The 23282-nt window shown below is 57.5% G+C and overlaps 1 protein-coding gene across 3 annotated transcripts in view; it reads left to right on the top strand.

Annotated features, from left to right (window-relative positions):
* TRIP13 (thyroid hormone receptor interactor 13) overlaps positions 1–22720 on the top strand; it is a 29451-nt gene extending 6731 nt beyond the window's left edge. Inside the window, exons 7-13 of one of the 3 annotated variants that reach the window (XM_027073416.2) lie at positions 1805–1868; positions 2681–2767; positions 3009–3115; positions 5400–5553; positions 7842–7954; positions 9071–9140; positions 9487–10386. In XM_027073416.2, coding sequence (XP_026929217.1) covers positions 1805–1868; positions 2681–2767; positions 3009–3115; positions 5400–5553; positions 7842–7954; positions 9071–9140; positions 9487–9582 — 691 coding nt within the window. In that variant the 3' untranslated portion in view covers positions 9583–10386. Of the gene's footprint in view, positions 1–1804; positions 1869–2680; positions 2768–3008; positions 3116–5399; positions 5554–7841; positions 7955–9070; positions 9141–9486; positions 10387–17146; positions 17464–20547 lie in introns of those variants that run through there. The other 2 variants (XM_053202532.1, XM_027073422.2) reach the window with 2 other exon arrangements.
* Positions 22721–23282: the final 562 nt, after the last annotated feature.

Genomic DNA, 23282 nt, shown 5'->3' with positions numbered 1-23282 from the left:
TCCTTGTTGTCAGTTCCGGGTCTTTCTGTTGACCGGTGTTTCTCCTGGTTTGGGGTCCGTTTCTGCTTGTGCCGTCAGGTAAGTTTTGGTTGAATGCAGACATTGTTTTTGTCGGGTTTTGTTCCGCTAGGCATTGCATTTGTGATTTAGGGCAACCCTTTTGAGGTTTGTTTTTAAGCTTTACTGGAAAGGAGTCCAGACTTAATAGTGAAGTGAGGCCCTTCTGGGATCTCACTTGGGCACCCTGAGTGGTAGCGGGTACTGTGCACGTTGGCCATTGGGAACTCGAGCTTCCCAGCCTGTGAGCACCAGGAGCCGTGCCCCTCACGGCTCTCCAGCCGATTGGGATTTCCGTATTCACACACGCCCGAGTGTCAGCAAAGACCCAGAGGGACCCCGTGATGATTCCCGGAGCTTTACTCCTGCGTGTCTACCTCCCCTCTGGAACTCTGCTCTGCAGCCTACAGCTGCCTCAGGCTCCTCGAACTCTGACCTCTGTGTCCAAGTCAGCGCGGTGGCTGTGCACGTCTTGGGTCCCCTCCAGGGTCGCGGTCGGAAGGCGCTGTAGGCAGAGAGCCAGAGCGCTTGCGGGCTCCCTCGTTCCTGTCTGGGTGACAGTCCCGACGCCTGCTGTCTGGCGCCATTCACAGATGCTGTTGCAATGATTTCGTCTCCTTTTCTGGTTAATTCAGGGGATTGATCTGAGACTTGTTACTCCAGCGTGTATCCTAGGACGAATACTTTATTTTCTTCCCTTTCAAAAATGTCCCGTGAGTATTTTTGTGTAGGGAAGTTGCTCTTTTTCTACTTTTTATTCTGTGTGAGCAACTTGGCTTTGTCTTGACCTGCCGAGGTGCATCTGTGCCTTGCAGATCTCTTGGAGCCGTTACCTGAAACACTGGACACTGAAGATGTTACTGCAAGAAAGAAAACTTCCTGCAGTACAACCGTCTGGAAATACGCATTTATTTTGTGGCTTAGAAATGCCAGAGAGAAACCTTAGCAAGCCTTTGTTGCTCACCTGATCGAAATGCCTTAGGGTTCATTTTGTTCAGTATTCAACCCAGTCTTTATTCCATTAGGTTGTCTGTCTCTCCCCTCTTTGGTAAACAGAATTAGTGGATAGCCAGTTGCAATTTTTTGAAAGGGGTTGTTTTTCTCACGTGGACTTTCGAGGCATCGGGGACAGGGCTCGGCTTCCCTTCTGCCCCCGTCTCGCTCCCTGTTTGATTTTAGTTAGAACTAAGTGCATCCAGGTGGCCCGTGTGCACAGAGGACCAGTGCTAGATTGCAGTCTGTCAGTATATACTGAGGTTGACCTCGGGGCCTCTGGGTGCCCCATGGCCCTGGGGTCCACAGGAAGTGAGTTTTTGCTGGGAAACAGATTGTCCACTCGTCGGGTTTATGGAGGGAGGAAAACACGTTCAGCTCTGGCCAGAAAACGTCTGACGGTTACGTTTTGTTTTGCTACCACGTTACTGCTGGTGACGCTTCTTAGAGCACCTGAGACATCAGTTACAAGCAGATGAAAAGCGAGAGAGATGTTACTGTTGTTTTGATGCAGAGATGTTTTCCAGTTCAAAACCCTTAGTTTGCTTCAGCTAGGACCGCTGATTGCATGTTGTTAGATTGTCGTAAGTACTTGCGCAGGCTGCTGCACCAGCCCTCGTTGGTAGCTGTGGTGACTTAGCCAGTTAGTGGGCAGCGGAGGGATGCTGGGTTAAAGCAGAAGTGTTGCCGCCCCTGTGGGTGCCGTAGGAGCGATTTGGAAGCCACTCGTTGTAACTCTGTTTTATCATCTCAGGTACCGGTACGGCCAATTAATTGAAATAAACAGCCACAGCCTCTTCTCTAAGTGGTTTTCGGAAGTAAGTATCAGCATCGCTTCTGCTTGTCGGCATTGTCAACCATGTAGTTGGACGGCTGTCTCGTAGAGTAGGCAAACTCTCCTCTGAGAGCTTCAGACAGAAGTAGGTAACGTGACAGTAGGGCAGACTCGCGGTCAGAGGGAAGTTCCAGAACTGAGTGGTAACTTGGAAATAGGCCCGAGAGTACCCTCTGCTGGTGGCATCCAGACCTTTGGGCGGGACAGACACTCAGCTTTCTCCGAGGACGGGACCTGCGTTCAGCAGAGGGCTGCATCCTCAGAGAGCACGCCCTCAGGGCTCTGAGCCTCGTTCCTCTGTGTTCCTCTGTCCGAACCATGGGGCTCGGTCAAGGTGATGTTGCAGGTGCCTCTCAGCACAGGAGAGCTCTGCCCGGGCACCGGTGCAAACAGATCCCTCCAGAGGGTGGTGAGCCAGGACGCGGAGCACCCGTAAGGAGCGCACTTAGCTGGCATCCGTGACCCATCTTGTTCTGGTGGTGCGGATGGCAGGCAGAAGGAAGGAGGGAGGGCGCTGAGGCACCTGTGTGTGCCAGGCGGCTCAGGGCTGAGCCGGCGTGGGCTCGGGCGCGCTTCCTGGCACGTGGAGCGGGGCAAGGGGATCGTGTGGGTCGGCCTCTCCCGTGTGGCCCTGGCTCCTGGGATTTAGGGATTTCTCCAGGGGGCTGTCAGGAGGCAATGGGCTTGTGGGGCCCCCTGGGGTCATAACGAGGCTGGGCAGGGACGGCAGATAAGGGTGTGCAGCAGGCGGCGTGAAGCGTACAAGTCAACATTAAAGGAGTGTTTTGGTTCCAGAGTGGCAAGCTGGTAACGAAGATGTTCCAGAAGATTCAGGACTTGATTGATGACAGAGATGCGCTGGTGTTCGTGCTGATTGATGAGGTAGGCGCAGCTGGACATCACACCCGTGACCGAAGGAAATTGGACCCCTGGCTGAGTCCGTCCTCCATCTGGCACTCCTGTCACGCAGCCCTCTCCTCCCCGGCGTCCCGCACGTCGAGCTCCTGGCATAGCGGGCCCACGCGTACCCGTTCACTTGTCCCTCGCTCGCGCGGTTGATGCAGCGCGTGGCTGCCCTGGGGTCGGGTGCTGTCCTTTCCGACCTGTCGCCCCATCCCCACAGGTGGAGAGCCTCACGGCCGCCCGCAACGCTTGCAGAGCAGGTACCGAGCCGTCAGATGCCATCCGTGTGGTCAACGCTGTCTTAACCCAGATCGATCAGATTAAGAGGTAATGCTGACACGGTGGTCTCACGTGAGAAGCCACAGGGAGGGTGTGAGGTGGCCGCACGCCTCTACACGTTACTCAGCTCCTCTGAGCGGACACACGGCTGCTGAGTTTCAGCCCTTCTCCCACACCTGAGGCGGTGTATCTGCTAAGTGCACCACTTCGCGGGCAGGTACTTTCACTAAGGTATCGGAAACATAAAGCGAAACTCAAGTGTGCGGAGAAGCACGTGACCGTGAGACACGGCCGCCCTCCGGCACCGATGCCGGCACCGCCCAGTGTTGGTTGGCGTTGCAGGGCTGGCGATGGACAGGCGAGCGCCCCCCGCGTGCGCTTCATGGGGCCAGATTTCACATCTCCACAGCCCAGCCTTGCAGGTCCGGGGCCTGTGGTCAGTGTGCCCTGAGCCCGTGCAGCTTTAGGGAGTGACTCCTCGTAACCTGACTCGGTCCGGGCCCCCACCCCCACCCCGGATCGCAGCCCTCGGTGGGTCCCGGGAGCGCTCTCCCACTGGGCGGCTGCCCGGCTGCAGAGCCAGCTTGTCCGCGTGGACTGGTGGGGAACCGAATCGTGCCGTGGGCTCTTTCCCGGGCCTCCCGCAGTACGTTCACGGTTTACGACCTGCGACCTGCTGTGAGGGGCTGTAATTTCCTGAGCGGCAGCTGTTGCTGGCCTGCTTGCTTCCACCCTGCTCGGGGCCAGCCATGTGCCCCTGTAGCCGCTCCTCCTTCCTCCCTGGGCTCTGCTCCTCAGTCTGGTTTCTGCCCCTCCCTTACCTGAGAGCCATCTGCCCTCCCTGGAATTTTCCGCACCGTCAGACCTCCAGCCACCCTTCCCCTGCCTCCACTCTCCAGACCGCCTAGTTTCTGCTGTCAGCCTCCTTCCCTCTTCTGTTGGTCACCCCTCACGGGCCTGCGGGTCCACCTAGACTGGGCGTCGGACACTCCCTGGTCGCTCGCTCAGCCCTGCAGCTCCTGCCTCCAGGGTTCCCATTGACCCGATGTCCTCCCTGTGCAGCCCCTGCTCGAGCCAGAAGGTGGGGTCCCAGTGCTCCTCCTGTCGCTGGCAGGTGTGGGGGCTCAGGAGGGAATGGAGACGCACGGGTTTCCGGTTGCCCTCACCCCTTCCTGTGCCCTTAACTTCACGCTTCCTGTTCAGGCCCCTCTAGACCACCCTTCCAGGCCTTCCTTTGTGTGGGTCTGACTCTTTGGGACAAAGCCCGTCCCCAGACAAGAATCCCAGCCGTGTCATCCCTCCGCCCGGACTCCTGTGACCCGCACACTCCCTGCCCCTAACCCTCAGTGGCTCACCCTTGCTCACCCCGCACTACACACCTGTTTCCAGACACCGGGTGAAGCTGGCCTTCCTGGGGGCTCCCCAGGCCACACGCTTCCTGCGGCCTGGCCTGTGTGTTGACTTGGGCCCCGGGGGAGCATCGCCACATCCCCCACACCAGGCCCAGTGGCCTGGGAAGCGTGCTCGTGGGATGCCTTGTGCCTGCCGTGTGCTGGCCACGCTGGCCGACAGACTGGACAACGGGGCTCTCTTGTCCTTTGGAAGCTAAAGGGGAAGCAGCCCATAAACAGGATAAATACCTCAGCTCCACGGCGTGTGGGAGTCCCGAGAGCTGCGTGTCGAGTGCTCAGCTGGCTGTGCCCTGGCAGGTCGATGGGGTGCTCAGGGCTCTGCACACAAAGTGAGAGCTCCGGGGGTGCTTGGGTGGCTCAGGCGGTTAAGTGTCTGACTTTTGATACTGGCTCAGGTCGTGGGATCAAGCCCTGCACTGGGCTCCAAGCTGAGCATGGAGCCTGCTTGGGATTCTCTCTCTCTCTCTCTCTCTCTCTCCCTCCCTCCCTCCCTCCCTCCCTCCCTCCCTCCCTCCCTCCCTCTCCCCCCCCCGCCCTGCACATACACACTTTCCCTGTCTCTAGAGATAAAAATAAAATGGTGGGGGGGGGGAGGAAGAAAAAAGAAAAAGCGAGAGTTTTGTCATGCCACAGTTGATGGAAGAGAGGGAACGGTCAAGTGGGGGTCTGGGACAACTTGCTGGAAGACAGGAGCAACACCTCCTTGGCGCACTGTGTTGCAGCCAAGAGAGCCTGGTGGGAGTTGGGGGCCCGGCAGGCACTCGGGTGTGGGCCTCAGGAGGCCTCCCTAGGCCGGGTTTGGGACGTGGGGTGCAGCCGGCTGAGACGCTGGCTGAATTCTGAACCTTTGAGCACGGGGGTGGGGGGTGTGATGGAATCACTAGGCACCGGCCGACTGGCGCTCACTCCTCTGCCTCCAGGCACTGCAACGTGGTGATTCTGACCACTTCCAACATCACGGAGAGGATCGACGTGGCCTTCGTGGACAGGGCTGACATCAGGCAGTACATCGGACCGCCCTCTGCAGCAGCCATCTTCAAAATCTACCTCTCCTGTCTGGAAGAACTGATGAAGGTACGGGGCGTTTCTGTTTCCAACCAGGCTTCTCGTGTGTCCTTCGTTCCCTGACACAGGTTTAAAGTCGCCGATTCCGAGATGGGATGAGTTACTTGAACGTGGTATTAACCATCTTAGGTCGAAAACTGCAGTGGGTGTGTTCCGTAGGTTGCGCTGATAGTTGAAATTATTGGGGTGCCTGGGTGGCTCAGTCAGTTGAGCGTCTGACTTGGGCTCAGGTCACGATCTCACGGTTCATGGGTTCGAGCCCCGCGTCAGGCTCTGTGCTGACTGCTTGCTCAGAGCCTGGAGCCTGCTTCAGATTCTGTGTCTCCTTCTCTCTCTGCCCCTCCTCCTCTCACGCTTTGTCTCACTCTGTTTCTCAAAAATAAATAAATGTAAAAAAAAAATTAAAAAAAAAAGAAATTATGGCCACCGACTTTATATTTTTGCTCTTTTAGTGCAAAATGATGATTGTGATCATGTGATCTATTGATCTGCTGGGAGGGGCGTGGAAACCTGCCGGACACGTCCTAGTTCATAGGGAGACCTGACTGGAGGCCACAGTTCACAGGGACGTCCTCCTGACTGGAGGTCATAGTTCACAGAGGGGTCATCTGACTGGGTGGCCGTTCACAGTGTATCATTAGCTACGGCATTAATGTCCCTTCAGTCCCGTGTTCTAGTGAGCAGTGAGCACAACAGCAGTGGGCAAGGTAGCGCGCTCCCAGTGGGCCTGGTGTAAACCACTCTAGGCAGAACCTGGGTGCTAGGAGTCCAGGACACTGGGCACAGCAGGCCCGAGGCAGGCAGTCCCTTCCCCCAGGGGAGCGTTCCTGAACCCTGATTCTGGGAGATACGAGGTAACCAAGCCAACCGACGGACGGGGATTTACGTGGTGATCGTGGGCATGACGTTGTCGTAACAGGATGGCGGGGTTGGGATCGACCCCCAGCCCGGCGCCACAGAGCTTCGGCGGGGATCACACAGCCCCTGACAGGGATGGGAGGGCTGGTCTGGCGTGTGCACCCCGTCCCACTTTGCTGCGGCACGGAGAAAGTGGCGGCCCCAGGGAGCCTTGACCTGAGGTCCCAGGTGAGCTCCGGGAAGTGTTGGTGCTGAGAAGTCAGCGTGATGGGATCCCGACGGTGGTCACGCTCCTACTTGTGCTGCGCATCCGGGAGATGTTTCACCAGTTAACGTACGAACTTTTTCTAGAAGCTGAGTGTGTGGGACAGGGGTTCTCAACCGGTTTGCAGGAAGTTAAGCCATTCCGATGACGGAGTGGAAATTTGGCCAGTCCTGAAGGCTGTCGGCGTGTGCCTGGCCCACTCCGTCAGGAGCCCGCGGTTGTCACGTGCACCCGGAGGGCCAGCGGGGGGCAGTCCCAGGGAGGCTGCAGGGGCCCAGGGAGGCTCAGGAAGGTGAGAACACTCCTGACATAAACCCTGTTGCTTAAATTTACTCACAGCCTTCACCAGACCTCCAAAACGTGCGGACAAAGCTGTTTGTTCTCCGTTCTCTCCTGGTCCCTAAGTCAGAGCAGTTCACGTTAGAAGTTGTTCAGTGCTGGTCCCTGGGCGCCCTGTTAGGTGCCGCTTCTTGGCAGAGTGCCTCCCGTGTACAGCCACGTGGCTCACAAGGGAATGAAGTCCAGATCCAGGGTCAGGCTGTGCCACCTGCCACGCAACGGTCTTGTCTTAAAAACAACAAATGAAGGGGCACCTGCGCGGCTCAGGTCATGATCTCATGGTTTGTGGGTTCGAGCCCCGCGTCGGGCTCTGTGCCGTCAGCTTGGAGCCCGGAGCCTCCTTCGGATTCTGTGTGTGTCTGTCTCTCTCTCTTTCCCTCTCCCTCTCCCTCTCCCTCTCCCTCAAATAAATACTAAAAAAAAAAAAAAAAAAAAATGGAGACCCTCCTTGAAAGGCAGGCCAAGTCCTGACTCCTGAGCTCGACTCTGCTTCCCTGGGTTGTGATATGCCTTTGAAACCCAATACCGGGCTGGCCTCAGCCCCTCTGAGTCCCTCTCTGCCCTGACACGTAGTGAAGACATGTCTTGATCAAAAGCACAGAAGAGGCTGGGTCCCCGCTAGTCTCCGAGACGTGTCCCGTCACCCGTATTCTCACCTGCGTTTGAAGGAGCGGGGACGTGCGTGTGAGCGAGAGGGGAGCGGCCTGCGTCCTGGCGTGGCCGTGCTTGCCTTTCTGGGGGAGGCGATGTTTCTGAGAAACGGGCTGCTGTCCCGTGGCCGACAGTGTGCACTCTGCCCGTGAACCGCGACGTGACGCCCTGTGTCTGTCTCCAGTGTCAGATCATATACCCTCGCCAGCAGCTGCTGACCCTCCGGGAGCTGGAGATGATTGGCTTCATTGAAAACAACGTGTCAAGGTTGAGTCTCCTTTTGAGTGAAATTTCAAGGTGTGCATTGCCTCCATCTTTATAACCTAGAAAAGTGCATTTGTTGTGGTCATGGGCGGTTGTAGCTGACTGTAGCAGCCTGGGGTCATGGTTTGGGGTCAGAGGACAGGGACTGGGACCCCGAGGCGTCTGTCACCCAGGCGCTGGGAGAGCTTTGAGAGCACCCGACCACCCTGGCCCCAGGCTCCTGGGCCAGAGCGTAGAGGTCCGCCACCCTCCCACAGGCACCGTTAGAAAGTAAAAACTAGTGCTGTGTTTGTCTCTGAAAAGATAGATATCCAGATGAGGCTCTCATGACGTAGTCCTGATTTCTTAAACGGCATTTGTTAAATGTTTACAAATCGATGAGGAGGAAAAAGTGGAAACTTCTGTCTGAGTAAGCAGAGGACACAGCGGCAGGGGTCTGTGCTTGGTGCTTCGGGAAGTCAGAGAAAGCACGCGGCCCGGCAGCCCTAGGCGTCAGGAGGGAGCGCTCGGCCCCTGAGCGCCAGTGGCTGCACACGTGCTGCGGGCCTGTGGCTGGCAGTGTGGTCGACCTCCCACATGGCTTTGGTGACCAGGGGTGGCAGGAAGGGAAGGTGGGGAGATGGAGTGGAGCACAGTTGCAGTGGAGTGAAGGACAGTTAGAATTTGGACAAACTGGAGAGAACTGGGGAAGGCCGTGGGGGACTTGCGGTGGGCTGTACGGCAGAGATCAGGTGGTGATGCTGGCGGCCCAGAGGCCACGTTGTGACCAGAGTTTGAACTTCATCCTGAAGCCGTGAGGCTTGTGGAAGCTTTTGAACAAAGGGATAGCCTGAAGAAACTATATTTCGGGTTATCTCTTGAAGAGATCGAAACTGGTCAAGATGAGGCAGAAGAGGGAAGTTCTGACACTTGGACAAAAATAGTTGATGGGGACCAGCCTGGTTTCCTCGGGATCCGTGCCACTGGCCGCGTGTCCACCATGTCGTGTGTGCCTCTCCTAGGCCGCTAGCAGCTCAGGGCGGCAAGCATCCTGTCCCGCCTGGGGCAGGAGCTGAGGACTGGGGGCCACCAGCCCACCTTGAGGCCAGCTATAGGGGAGGGGACTTTCGGAGATGAGGGAACCGTCCCCAAGCACGATTCTGTTCACAGGAAGAGCGAGGGTCTCAGCGGCCGCGTCCTGAGAAAGCTCCCTTTTCTGGCTCATGCGCTGTATGTCCAGGTGAGTCCGCCATGGCCGCCCCTTCCTCTGAGTGCTCTGTGCCCCCCACTGCCACTGTGTGCCCCCCACCACCACTCTGTGTGGTGGGGCCTGGCCTCACAGGGAGTTGCACGTAACACTGATACGGATCTGACTCACCTCCATGCCTAAGCGATTGGCTTCTGGGTGGGAGGGCCTCGGTGCCTCTGAAGCGAGGAGGTGGCCTGCGGGCATCTCACACACCTCTGCTCACATTGGGCCGCGCGGAGCAGGGCCTCGGAATCCCCCGCCCTGCCCCATACTGGGGGTGCCGGCCAGCAGCCCCACGGGGGGCACGACCGGCCCATGTACCCATGTCTGCTTCCAGGCCCCCACTGTCACCATCGAGGGCTTCCTTCGAGCCCTCTCTCTGGCAGTGGACAAGCAGTTCGAAGAGAAGAAGCAGCTCTCGTCTTGCGTCTGATCCGGACCCCGCCGTGATCGTGGGCACAGTTGGCAGGTGACGTCGCTGCCCAGAAGTCTCCGAACACTCTGCCCGGGCCGGAAGCCCACGAGGCTGAGTGGTGTTCAAAGCAGTGTGTCCTATGTGACGTGTTTTTAAGACGGATCGGCCTGTGATTTTCACTGTTGTAAAAGATGATTCAAGTTCTGCCGTCTAGGTGTGCTCACTCCATCCTGCCTCTGGACAGTCAGATGCAAAATGCTGACAAAGTTGGTTTAAAATAGGCCATGAACACAGGCTTTAAGAAGCAAAAGAAAAAACTACATTGTCTTAAATAAGAATGTAATCCCAGCGTTAAAAACATCTGGGTCACTGAAATATGAGGTGGCCTTTGCTCTCTGACCTGAGCCTCGTTTATTTGGTGCAAACGGTTCAGAGACTAATGAGTAAAAAAAAAAAAAAACCTATTCCTATGTTCTAGAAATGGAGAAAACAATTCTGGAAGAGTGGGCTTCGCACAAAGGTGCTATTTGTGAGAAAGGTGCAGTTTGGGGATCGGGTGAGTGTGTGCCACGCAGCTCGGCCCCAGGACAGGCGGCGTCACACGGTTTCCTGCCCGTCGTTTTGCAGTAGCGTTGCGGCTGCGCGCGGTGGCACGTCACCCGCGTACGGCAAGCTGGCTGGAACTTGGCGCACCTCACAGGATGTGCTTTGCGCTTACCCGACGCTCAGATCAATTTCACGCTCCTGTTTTGTACACGTTTTGAAAACCACGTTGGCTTTTGTTACAGAGCTTTTTAAGTATTAAAGCGTATTCCACCAGAAGTTTTCATGTTGAGTCTCCACTCCGACGATGTGGATTCTATTGAGACATTCCCGTGATTATGTAGCTTTTAGCCTGTTTCATGCCTTGAGGTGTCAAAAGGGACTGTGACCATTTATGGGAATGACACCAAGAGCCGCATCTGGAACCTGGAGCCTGGCTCTGGCCTCCTCAAGCCCTGAAGGGGGTAAAAGCAGTGTCTGTGGGCACCGGGGTCAGAAGAGGGGCACACCGTGCCCCAGGAGTGGGGGACCCTGAGACAACTTCATCTCGACTTTGCTGAAATGCCTGGTGTCCAGGTGCCTGGATGGAAGGAAGGAGACAGGGGCTGGGCTGGGGCAGATGGGGGGAAAGACAGGGTAAGGGAGACAGGCAGGGGGAAGGGAAGCCCGAGGGACTGGGGACGGCGGGCGCGGGGGCTCCAGAGCCAGACCCTGCGGGCAGAAAACGAGATCTAAGCACGGGAGGCCACCAGACCAAGACCCGTTTCCCAGAAGGTGGGTTCCAGAGGTTCTGTGGGTGCATCTGATGCATCTGCCCAAGGGCCTCTAGAGGGTGGCGCTGCCCCGGGTGGTGGCACAGGAGGGGGTGCCGGGGCTCAGCCGGTGCCCCGGGGTGGACAGCGTGGTCAGCGAAGGCCACCAACCCTGCCACGTGTCCCTCTTAGGCTCTGCGGTCCCTTCTGTCTTCCCCACGTGCCGCGTGTGTCCATGTGCATGTCTGAGCCTGGGGCTGTGCATGAGCATGAACTTCCATGCAGGGGAGGGGGCGGCGGGGCATGAGTGTTCCCAGCTTCTCGTTCCTCCTCGGAACCTAGTTCGCTAGGCGTGTGTAGGAGAAAGGCCGTGGGCCATCGCACCCACTTGGCCATCCGGAGGGGCCTGCTGGAGATGGGTGGGCCAAAGTGTGAGGAGGGGGTCATACATGGGCCCCGAGACTGAGGACACGGGTCCTGGGCTTGTCCCGTGGTACAGGCTGTGTCAGGGGCACTGTGTGGGTAGCAGCCAAAACCTCCCAGGTGCACGTCGCCGGGCATCGCTAGACACCCCGCTGGCTCAGGGCCGTCCTGCCCACAAGGGGCGGGTCTGAGGGGCAAGCAGAGCTGCATTCCTGGGGTGGGCAGCCCACTCCTCATGGGCGAAACGCCGAGTGCTGTCCCCGGAAGCCCGGAGGGGCCGTGAGATTAAACTGAGAGAGAGGTCACCTGTAGGCAGGGCAGTGTGTGTGTGTGAACGCTTTCTGGGCCCCTTTTCTGAGTCCTCCAAATAGCGGGCATGAGCCACAGACCGCTGTAGCCACGAGACCGTGCCTCAGCAGCAAAGGTGTGGGGACCGGGGCCAGGAGGGCCACCTGTGAGCCATGTCTGAGGGAGCCCACGGTCATCACTGCGTCCCAGTTTCCACGGGACCAGGCGGAGAGTGAGCAGAGGTGGGAAGGGCACACCCCTGAACCCTTTCCCACCTGGTGTTGGTTTTGGGAAACCGTCGTGGGGGGTCAGTTCCAAGATTGCCCCCTGCTCTCCCCACTGGCATGGCTCTCACCACTGGGCAGGGACCCGATGTTAAGCGTGTTGCTTCATTCCCAACGCACACAGCAGGGAAAAGCAGGTGGCTCTGGTGAGCTCTCCCCCACGGCTGCCTGGCCCCTGCCGTCACAGGCCTGCCGACCCAGCCACCCCTTCCTTGGCTGCCATGGCCCCACGTGGCCACATCTGTCTTTAAGCCTCCAAGGGCCCCTGAGTGGCCAGTTTACTCATCCCTTGGGTCTTGGCCAGGAAATCTGACCCCGTGTCCCAAGAAAGTGCCTGAAGTCCTGAACGCTCACAGATCTTCCCCTCAAGCTCCCTCGGTGACACCCTGGGGTGTGGCCCTGGTGCTCCCTCTACAGCTCAGTCCTGGGGACCCGGCAGGTCCCCAGGTAGGTTGTGCTATTTAGCCCTAGTTCGGGGGCCACTTCTGCGGGCTCAGAAGGTCCAGCGGGTCTGGGGAGTTAGATTCGGGACCCATTCACACAGGTGTCCTATGCCTGGGTTGTGGTCTGGGATCCCCTGGGGGCACTCGACCACCTTGTGTCCGGGTGCTGGACCACCAAACTCTCTGCTTTTCTGCTGCATGAGCTGTGTTTCTCTGAGTGTCTGGAGCCTCTCTGGCCCTCACTCCTCTGCACGCATCGTCCGCTGGCCTCAGCTTTTCCTTTTCTGCAGGACGTCCTCACATCGTAGTAACAACCACCCAGTGCCACCGTCCTTGCATTTGTCATTCCCCCGAGCACTTCACGTACCTCTCTGGCCGGCACACCCCCACAGCTCGGGTGCAGTGACGGTCAGCCTCCTCGGTCCCTGCCACCTGAGCACCTTCCCCGCCAGGCGGGAGGGGCCCCAACCAGAGAGGAAGCAGGATTGGGCCTGGGAGCCTTCAGATGGCCAAGCAGAAGACGGCCTATTGGTGGAGCCCCCTGTCAGGAGAAAGGACTGGTCCCTTGAAGCATTCCAGGGGTCAGTTAAGAGCAGACACGTTTCGTGGATGCTGGCGGGAAACTCAAGCAGAGGCAGAGGTCATCTCTGCACAGTGAGCGGTGTGAGCACCACGTTCCCTCGTGCTTCATGTCCCTGCACCCCACAGACACCCAGACCCAACTTACCACAAATGTAATCTCTATCCTGTGAGTTCTCACTTAGGACTGGAAACCTTTCTCTATTAGATGAGTTACCCTTCACAGAAACCTGTTTCCTCTGTCACATGAGTTATTTTTTGACTGGGATTCTTCCTCTTCTACCGCACGAGTTGTCAGTAATGGATCGCATTGTGTCTGTATGTCGTCCTTTGTGACAGCGGACCTCCCGCCCTGTCTCCTAAACATATCGGCACCCGGACTGACCACCTGCGGCGGGAAACGTTCGTGGCTGATCGCGTGAGCTGTCAGTTACCATCGCAAACCCTTCCCTTCTTCACTGCCCTCTGAAGTACCATTTCAGACTGGAGAACTTTCCATGACCCTGGTTGTCATTTTTGAGTGGAATTCTTCCTTCTGTGTCTCCTAATTATCCTTTACGGCGAAACTCCGTTGCTCTTGGATTGGATTTAAGATTGGATTCTTTCTGTATCCCCTAAGTTATAGTTTATGACTGAAACCCAGCCTAGTCTACCATTTTGAGTCACCATTTACAATGGAACATGTCCTTCCCTGTCAACTTATTGAACATTTCTTTCTGGAAGCTTTTTTCTCTTTTCCTGAGGCGTTTTTGGCTGAATGTCCTCTCTCAGTATTACGTGAGTTATGATCCATGACTGGCTGCTATCTGTCTTTACCAAGCCTGGCTTATCCTTTACGATCAGACACCTTTTTTTCCTCCGTGATTTATCGGTCATGCCTGGAAGTCCTCATTCTCTGTCACCCGAATACTGTTGTGTATCTGCTGAATTTACAGTTCGGGTTGACGATGCACTTCCCCCCTGAGTGAGTTACACTTACGATGAAGTCAGTGTTTCTCCGCCACCTGAGCCATGACTCGTGCCTGGGCTCCTTCCCGTACCCCTCGCGCAGCATTTACAACTGGAAGCCTTTCCTTCCCTGTCATGCGAGTTATCACTTGTGACCGGCGGTCTTTCTTGTCACCACCTTGAGCCATACTTGATGACTGGAAGCCGGATTTGCCTCTGCTGAGTTATTACTTTGCACTAGAAGCCTTCCTCTGTCATCTGAATGCTCGCTTGTGACCAGAAACTTTCTCCATCACGGGACTTACCACTTGAAACCTTTTGCTGTTGTGCGAATTACGGCTTATGACAGGAAAATTTCAATACCTGTTGCCTGTGCTTTCATGTTTGACAGGAAGTCTTTCTGACTCCATCACCTCTGATCACTTACCTGCCACTTACCAGTGGTTGGTCCCTGGAAACACTCACCGTCCGTTATCTGACTTCTAATCTGGGGCTGAAAGCCTTGAAGCTTTATCCCTGGGAACGTCTGTCTGTGTCACCTGAGTTATTTATGACTGAAATCATTCTTTCTCTATCAAAACTGAATGATCATTTTTGACCAGAACCTTCTCTCCCTGCTGGCTGAGCTACCATTTATCGCTGGAACAGTATTATTCTATCACGTGTGTTGTTACTTATGAACGGAAACCATCTTTTTCTAACCCCCAAGCTGTCATTAATGACTAGGAATCTTTCTCTGTCCACCGATTTACCACTTACCACTGGAGCCTTTCCTGTCACCTGGGTCACAATTTATGACCAGAAAGTCCTTCTCTGTTACTTTCATTACCATTTGTAACCATGAACTATCCTTCTCGACCATCTGAGGCACTTCTGACTGGAAGTGTCCCTTCCTTACCTACCGAGTCACCACGTGCAACCAGCGATCTCTTTCGTCACCTGTGTTTTCACACACATCAGGAATGGTCCTTCCCTGTCACCTGACATGGCACTCCTTCTGTGCCCCCTGACTTGCCACTGATGGTTGGAACCTGTCTTCTACGTCCTGAGTTCTGCTTTGTGTACACCTGTGTCCCAGAGCCTCTGTCCTGCACACCTTGTTTTCTTCTTAGTGGTTTTCTTCACTCGGCGGCGGTTTCCTGGGAAAGAGAGCGTGTGAATCCGCGGGTCCTGACCTAGTCTCTGTTGCTGGTTTGAGGCACAGACTTGTCTTTCCCGCTTCACTTTTCTTTGCAGTCACCTGGGAAGATCACCGTGAGCGTTTCTTCCCGTGGCGTTTCCCCGCCGGACTGGCAGAGGGCTGTGCAAGATGTTGCTCAGTTGTGCCGCCGAGTCGGACTTGTTCCAGAGATCTCTTTAGTCTCCCCGAGACAGTACAGGAAAGGAGGCCTGCTTTCAACCGCTGGGGTTGGGATTAGCAATTGCTCTAAGGTAGTTTTGTTGTTTGTTCTTTTTGAGTTTTTCAGAAAACGAGGGCCATTTGCTGGCGCTTGCTGTCGGCTTGCCGAGGTGCCTACAGCTGGACGCCGCTGTTCCACTCGGCCCGGGTCCTGGGCACATGTGACCCCTCACTCTCCCTGTGCTGGCGGAGGGGTGGCGGGGAGACCAGCCCAGCAGCACAAGGACCCTGCTGCGGCGTCGCCGGCCGGTCCCCGAGAGACCGCGTAGGCCAGCAGCTCCTCGTCCACACGTAGGCCTGTGATCCTGACTCACGGAGTCCTGGCGGCCGGGCTGACCCGTTCGCTCCCAGTTGCCCGGAGCCGCTAAGCAGCCCTGTGAAAGGCAAAACCAGGCTGCTGGCACCTGGAATGGAAATTAGGTGACACCTTTACTTGGAACCGCCTGCAGAAGGCATGCCGGATTCGGTTCCCTGAGACGGGTGTTGGCTTGGCCCTTCGCCTGGCTGGGGGGCCACCGAGGCCCAGGGAGAGGACGCACCTGTGCTCGAAGAGGCAGCGTGTGCCGGCGCGCTGCCCCTGGTCTCTGGCCTTGGCCGCTGCACGCAACTCCATGACGAGGGCGAGGGACATCTGGAGGGGATGCCAGCCGTCGACCCCGCGGCCACCCGCTCCCTCCCCCGCCCCCCTCTGGTGTGGCCACAGAGCCCCGGGAACCGGGGCAGCGTGGCCTCAGGCACAGAGCAGCCCTCACTGGCTCTCAGGTGGTGCTGCCGGTGTCCGCCTCTGCCCCACGTCTGTCCCTGCGGTGTCCCCTCCCCCGTGATTCCTTTCCCGGAGCTGGAGCCTCACTTCTCCCGGAGCTGGCCTGGTTTAGCCACCATGGTGAGTCTTTCAAACCGGACGTTATTTTACATTGATTCGAATTTTAAAGACCTGTGCTTAAGCCAAGCACCTGCTTTGGGCTGTCTTAATTTCTCCTGCCATCCTGACCCGTGTAATTTATGCCCGTGTCAGCAGAACCAGCTGTGTTTGGGGCTAGAAAGAGACGAGTATCAACGACGTCCTGAGTTAGCTCTGCGTGTGGGGTTGGAGCTTGCATTTGCTTCATCCGCGGGTGCTCACTCTCGTCAAGGCCACCCCAATTTCATGTCTGCACGTCACGCTTCCTCCCGGTGCCCAGGGAGTCGGACGCCACAGACCCTTCCCCTGTGAGCATGTTCACCTGCGATTGGGGAAGGAACACGTTCTTTAAGTGGCTACAACAAAGTGAGCTAAAGCCAAGCGCCTGGCAGGGCCTAGTTTTTTGTTTATTTTCGAGAGAGCGAGCGAGTAGGGGAGGGGCAGAGAGAGAGGGGGACAGAAGATCTGAAGTGGGCCCCGCACTGACAGCAGCGAGCCCGACGTGGGGCTTAAACTCACAAGCAGAGAGATCGTGACCTGAGCCGAAGTGGGATGCTGAACCCCTGAGCCACCCAGGGCCCCAGGGCCTAGTGTGTCTTACCCTGGGCTTTGGGCACCTGCCACTAACACCTTGGGTGTGGGACACGATGTAGGGGTGGGATCCTGCCCCACCCACTGGCCTATAACAGTTATTGTATTTTATATATTATTTGTTATATTTACATATTATATATTATATATATTTATATATTTTATATATTATTTATTATATTTTCTGCTGACACATGACTTCTTTTATTTCCCTTTTGGAGAACAACTGGCAGTCTGGCTAGGTTTTATTTGGCCTAATTTTTGGAATGAAAGGGAGGGAGGACTTGTTGCTTAAGTGGGATGCACAGATGGGGAAACTATGCCCACATTCTGATCGAAGAGACGGACTTTTAGCAGGAACAGTGGAGCACGACACTGGGTCCGGCCCTCTTTTTGTTCCAAAATCAACCCAGAGTTGGTGTATTTTCCAGTTTCCTCTGCTGGGAAACCGGTGGCTGCACATTTATTTAGTGTGACAAGTAAGTATGGCACCCACCACTTCAACCTCAGCGGGTGACGAGCTGTCGGTTGTGTGTGGGTAACGACCCTGTCTCGTCATCGCGAGAAATTGGAGTTGACGCCTGGTTTGCTCGGCATAAGCCCGTTAGTCGCCTGGAACCTTAGGAAGTCAGTGCTCCCAGACCCTCAGGGACAGACCAGGGGTCCTGGGATCTGTGCACATCCCGACGGTCCGGCCTAGTCTGACCCCCGTCTCACCCCCACCAGCCCGTCTGGCCCCCATCTGGCCCCTGTCTGACCCCTGTCCCCATCTGACCCCCACCTGGCCCCCACTTGATCCCTCAGCCCCCGTCTCACCCCCACCAGCCTCTGTATGGCCCCTATCTGGCGCCTGCTTAACCCCTGTCTGACCCCCACCAGCCCCCGGATGGCCCCTATCTGACACCTGTCTGGTGTCCCTCTGACCCCCATCTGACCCATGTCTGACCCCTGTATGGCCCCATCTGGCCCCCCTCTGGCTGGTGCGGCGAATCTCTGTTCCCGTGGCTCAGCCCAAATGCATCATCCAAACGAGGGGACAGTGGCCTCGAGGATGGTCACAATGGGATATTTCAGAAAGAACACGCTAACATGCCTGGGCTCCTTGCCGACCATGTCCTCTCTTTGTGTCCTTTTATTCCCCACACAAACCCCACTCACATACCTCCGTGTCATCTCCTGCTAGTGAGTGACAGACACGGAGTGACCCAGCAAGGGTCTCAGGCCAGTGGGGGGCGCAGCCCACGGAGCGGGGCCTCTTTGCCCATGCCAGCCACCCTCTGGCCGCGACCCTCGAAACCTCCGGTTCCCAGCCAGCGTTTCCAGTGTCCCTTGCGCTGAGGAGTTTTGAGCGACAACGGAAGGAGCGGCACCCTTTCCTGTCCCCTCTCCTGGCAGACGCGTCTAAAACCGCCCCCGGAGGAGGTGTGCAGCCCTACTCCGTGTCCAAGTCCAGTGTCTGCTCCGCCTCCCACTTCCACGCGTGTCCCTGTGTCTTTCCTCCCTTCGTCTCTGTGCCGTCCCCTGCCTCGAGTGCATTTCCGTGGGCTGGTCTGCGAGTTCTCTGTCTGTCCTTCCTGTTGCCCTGACTCTTCCTGCCGACTCTGAACTTGTCACCGCCTGCGCCCCCTCCCACCACGCGCTCTCAGACAGGGGCTCTGTGACCCCGAACGTGGGGCTCAAGACATGGCCGCCTGAGCACCCCTCCTGGTCATCTGGACCTCCTCGCTGGTCTGTGCTCTCAGACTTTAGGATGGTGGCCGCAGGCGGGGACGGTCTCGTCATTCTGTAATTCTGGAAACTCTGAACTTGTTTTCCATTTGCTGGTCTGCTCTGTCCCATGGCCCCAGGTGTGGGCGCCGACTCGCCCCCACACACCCCATGGCTGTGAGTGCTCCCCTGGGCCCCCGTCCCTCCCAGGCGCCACCTCCACGGCCTCCAGGTGGCCCTGGCCCGCGTCGCACTCTGTATTCCAGCCACCGTGTGTTTTGTTTTCTCCCGATGTGTCCCACTCGTTCTCCGTAGCCACTCTCCCTCGTCTTGGAGCTTGGTTACTGTCCTCATCACGCTCTTAATCGTCAGCTTGGAAGCTCCCCTCGGACAAGTGCTCCAGCGGCCGCTTGGGGGTGACGCCTCCTGGAGTCCAGACACTTTTGCCTTTTGTTCGAAGTCTCCGTTTGTTCGGGTTCATTCGCCTGCTTAGGGTTTTCTCTGCTGCTCGTGCTGAGGTCATGACGCCTCCATCTATCCATCACCAAGATGCCCCTCAGGGATTTGAGGCCAGAAAGTGGTCGGGGGGCAGGGGAGGGAGGACAGCACGGCTGGTGGCTGAGGCAGGGGTCATCTGAGGACGTGGGCCACATAGCCTCATCAGCCTGCAGGGAAGTGGGGTGGGCCCGGTCCCGCCCGAGCGCCCCAGGCCACCGGCAAGACCGCTCGCCTGCAAGGCTGCATCGGGGCCCAGACGTTAAGCATTAAGCCACTTGGCCCCAGGCCTGCTTCCACATGGGGCTGTCAGGGCGGGTGTGACTGTGTCTGGCGGCCCGTGATTCAGTGATTCATCACAGGGAGAGACCGGGCAGACCGACTCGGAGCTTTAGGTCAAGTGCAACCACAGGGAGCACCTCCGGTGGCACTCCAGCACTCTCCTGTGCAATGGGGAGGATGCCTGCGGGGGGGGGGGGGGGCGGAGGGCACCTGAGGGGGGAGCGGGGGTCAGCGGCCAGTGCACGCACCCACCTCACCTACTTAGCACCAGTGCTCGCTTGGGGAGACACGCTGTTTGGAGGCCATAAGCACAGCAGACACAGACCCGACCGGGAGCGCGTGCACCTGAGCGCGCCTCCGCATGACCCTGGACGTGACCTTGCTCTGTCCACGTATCGTGGAAATTGTTTTAATGGAAATGGTTCCTGTGTCAATTGTATGGTCTTACACACAATTGAACATACAATTGAACCTCTGAACCAAGGCTGCAAGAGGGCCCTTCAGACTAGACGCCCTCACCTCCTGGGAGGCTCACACACGGACGTGGACATGGACAGACAGACGCACGTAGAAACGGACACAGAGACACGGACAGACTGACGGACACACACGAACAGACACAGGCCTACTGCCGTGTCTCCCCAGGCTCCTCTGGTCGCGGTTTCCCGACCCCGTTGTCCTCAAGGAGGGCTCTGGGACGTGTGCGAGGTCCCTCCGGGAAGGCCTGGAGCCACGGGCTCGGGAGGTGAGCTGGGTCCCCATCCTGGCTTCTGGGAGGAAGCTGGCGTGCTCGTCCGACGGCTCCTCACGCGCCCTCCCCGCCTCCCGTTCTCCAGCTGGAGGAGGGTTTGCTGAGGTGTCTGTCGGGGGGGTCATTCTGCTGGTGGCGCCCCGAGCTTCCTGGTTTGTGGTTTGGGTCTCATTAGCTCTGGAAGATTCCAGGCACTTTCACCGCAAATGGGTCCTCTCCCTTCTTCCCTCCTCCTCCTGGAATTCTTAGCTGCGCGTGTGTGGGTCCATGGTGTCCTGGGGCTTCCCTGCTCCAGGCCACCGATTCCGCCTGCTTTTCCCACTGGAGCCCCTCACATGCTCATCACTGGCATCTTAAATCCCAGGCCCCAGGGGCACCTGGGTGGCTCCATCGGGTCAATGTCTGGCTCTTGATTCTGGCTCGGGTCACGATCTCACCGTTCGTGGGATGGATCCCCGAGTAGGGCTCTGCACTGACAGATCGGAGCCTGCTTGGGATTCTCTCTCTCTCCCTCTCTCTGCCAAACTGTTAAAAACTGAGAGTAATAAAAAGCAAATCCCAGTCCCCAAATTCTAAAATCCCTGCTGTGTCTCGTAGAGTCTCGTCTGGTGGTGGCGTTTCCCAGATGGCGGTGTGTCTTGTGGCTCACGTTGAAAGCCGGACACCTGTGCGGGGTAAGTGGCACCGAGCGAGGAAGGCCTTTCTGATGGGCTTTGTGTTCTTTTGGCCAGAGACAGGCTGCGCTTGCCGGTGGCCTCGGCACCAGGGCTCAGAGGCCGTGTCGCCTCCCCTTCTGGCTCTGGGCGTCCCTGTGTCTGCAGGCGGCCACACGTGCGGGACGGAGCATCTGGGACCTTTCCTCCAGGGCACAGCGTCCCACACTCAGCCCAGGCCTGCCCTGATGGGGACCAGTCACCGTGGGGACTGAGCCCTCCTCTCAGGTGGAGGTGTTTGCATCCTCACCAGGAGAACCTGGTATGGTTCCTGGAGGCAAAACCGTGAAGATGTGGAGTCTGTCCTTGCTCAGCCTTCGTCAACTCGTGAAAATGACCGTCAGGTGTTTCTGCCAGTTTCTGGGTGCCAGTGACCCTCTGTCTCCGTAGACTCAAAGTGGCTGTTTCCCTGTGACCTCAGTCCTCTGGTGTGGACGAGGACAGTGTGAGGACCATCCTTCTCACGGGGTCCAGGACGCGGGACCCTCCCCCACCACCCCTGTCTGGGGAGAAGCCGGGGTGGTTCTGCCGTTACCTGGGGGCCAGAGACTTTGCTCCCGAAGGACAGGCTGGTCCTACCTTCCGTGCCCGCCCTGTCCTGTGGTGACCCTTCTACCTCCTGTCCCCCTCACGGCTTCCCCTCCAACTGCAGGTGGGGCTGGAGGGCACACGGGTTTTCAGGCACGTCAGGGGCTTGGCCCCCAGGAGACGTGCAGGGACCTGAGGTGTCCTTCCCTCTCCCAATACCCCCCTGCCCCTGGACCCCACACATCCTGCAACCCAGGGCCATATAGGACAGACGTGGGCTGACTTGGGCAAGGCAGCACCTGACTGTGACATGGCAAGTCTGGGCCTGGGTGTCCAGCTGGTGGCCGCCAACCGCCGGGCCTGTGGGGCCCCTGAAACCTGCCCTCCGCAGACATGTGGAAGGACACAGTGCAGGGCAAGGGACGCAGAGCATCTTGGCAACAACTTTACATTTCGGTTACATTTTGGCCAAAATTATACTTGGGGTACGTTGGCTTAAATGGCATATTATTAAAGCTAATGACATCTGTTTCTTTTGGGGCTTTTATTTATTTTTATGTTTATTTTTGAGAGAAAGAGAGGGAGACAGAGCGCCAGCAGGGGAGGGGCAGAGAGAGAGGGAGACACAGAATGAGAAGCAGGCTCTGGGCTCTGACCTGTCAGCACAGAGCCCAACGTGGGTCTTGAGCTCCTGGACCATGAGATCATGACCTGAGCTGAAGTCGGACGCTCAACCGAGCCACCCAGGCGCTCGTTTTTGTTTTTGTTTTAATGTGACTATTAGAAAATCTAGTTTTATATATGTCTTGTGGTGCATTCTCTTGGATGGGCTAGTCCTGACAGAACCATCTGGGTGATGAATCCTTGCGCCTTTGATTTATGAATAAAGTTTTTGAGGAAGATAATGCAAAGGACTTTGCTAATTTTGTGGTCCTGCCTGGAAAGGCTCATGGTACCAGTTCACTAAATTATAAACATTACAGTCTTGGGTAAGATGTTGCACATAGAGACAACCTTGGCCCACAGGTGGACGGACACGCGCACACACGTCCAGGTGCAGGCAGAGAAGCAGAGGGTCCACGCTGCGGAGACACAGTGAGGCCTCCCTGAGAGCCGACCCCGTGGCCAGGGGCCGCCCCCAAGCCCTGCACGCCGCTTGCGGTGGGTGGGGGAGAAGGCCCACGGCCCCACTAGGGCGTCCCCTCCCGAGGCTCTAGGAAGATGGGCACTGGACAGGCTGTCAGCCCTGGAGGCCCTGAGGGCCGCCCTTGCAGGGCACCCTGTTGGGTGAAGGCTGGCAGGTCCTGGAGAGCAGCGTGCCCGTCTTGCTGGCTCACAGGTTTGTGTTCGTGGCTTCGCACATGGTGCGGCAGACCCGGGTATCAAAAAGCATACTTTTTGGGGCACCTGGGTGGCTCAGCTGGCTAAGCGTCCAACCCTTGATATCAGTTCAGGTCACGATCTCATGGTTGTGAGATCGAGCCCCACGTTGGGCTCTGTGCTGACGGCACGGAGCCTGCTTGGGGTTCTGTCTCTCCCTCTGCCCCTCCCCTGCTGTGTGTGCTTGTGCTGTCTCTCTCCCCCCTCCCACACACACACATTCTCTCTCTCTCTTTCTCTCTCTCTCAAAACAAATAAACTTAAAAAAAATAAAGAAACGCTCTTGTGCAAGGAGCAGAGGCCCACCTCTCCAGAGTACGTCTAAGACAGAAACACCAACTGCACAGCAAACGGACTCAAACTAACCTGCTCCTGACGGTTAGCTGGATCCGTGGAGTGAGGGGAGCAGGCAGGCTAGACCCCCAGACCGGTGCTCCTCGCAGAGAGGAGAGGCTGGCCGCACTCCCTCCTGGACTCGTACAGCTGCTCAGGGCCAGGCCCTGACGGAGCTACCTGCGCTGGGGGGGGGGGGGGGGGGGTTGGGGGGGGGTGGGCAGACGGCAGTGAGCACAGCCACCGCCCATCCGGAGGCGGCTTGGCGTGGTGTGCCACAGGCCCTAGTGGGGGCTGCCCTGCCGGCTGCCTGGGAGGGTGCCGGCGGCTGGGGCCTCTGCCGGGTGGCTCCGGGGGCTGGAGCGGTGCAGGCCTGGC

The sequence above is a fragment of the Acinonyx jubatus genome, chromosome A1, assembly GCF_027475565.1.
Source record: "Acinonyx jubatus isolate Ajub_Pintada_27869175 chromosome A1, VMU_Ajub_asm_v1.0, whole genome shotgun sequence".
In the NCBI taxonomy this organism is placed as follows: domain Eukaryota; kingdom Metazoa; phylum Chordata; class Mammalia; order Carnivora; family Felidae; genus Acinonyx; species Acinonyx jubatus.
The sequence above is the reverse complement of the archived record's forward strand: the minus strand, read 5'-3'. Positions and strand labels throughout refer to the sequence as shown.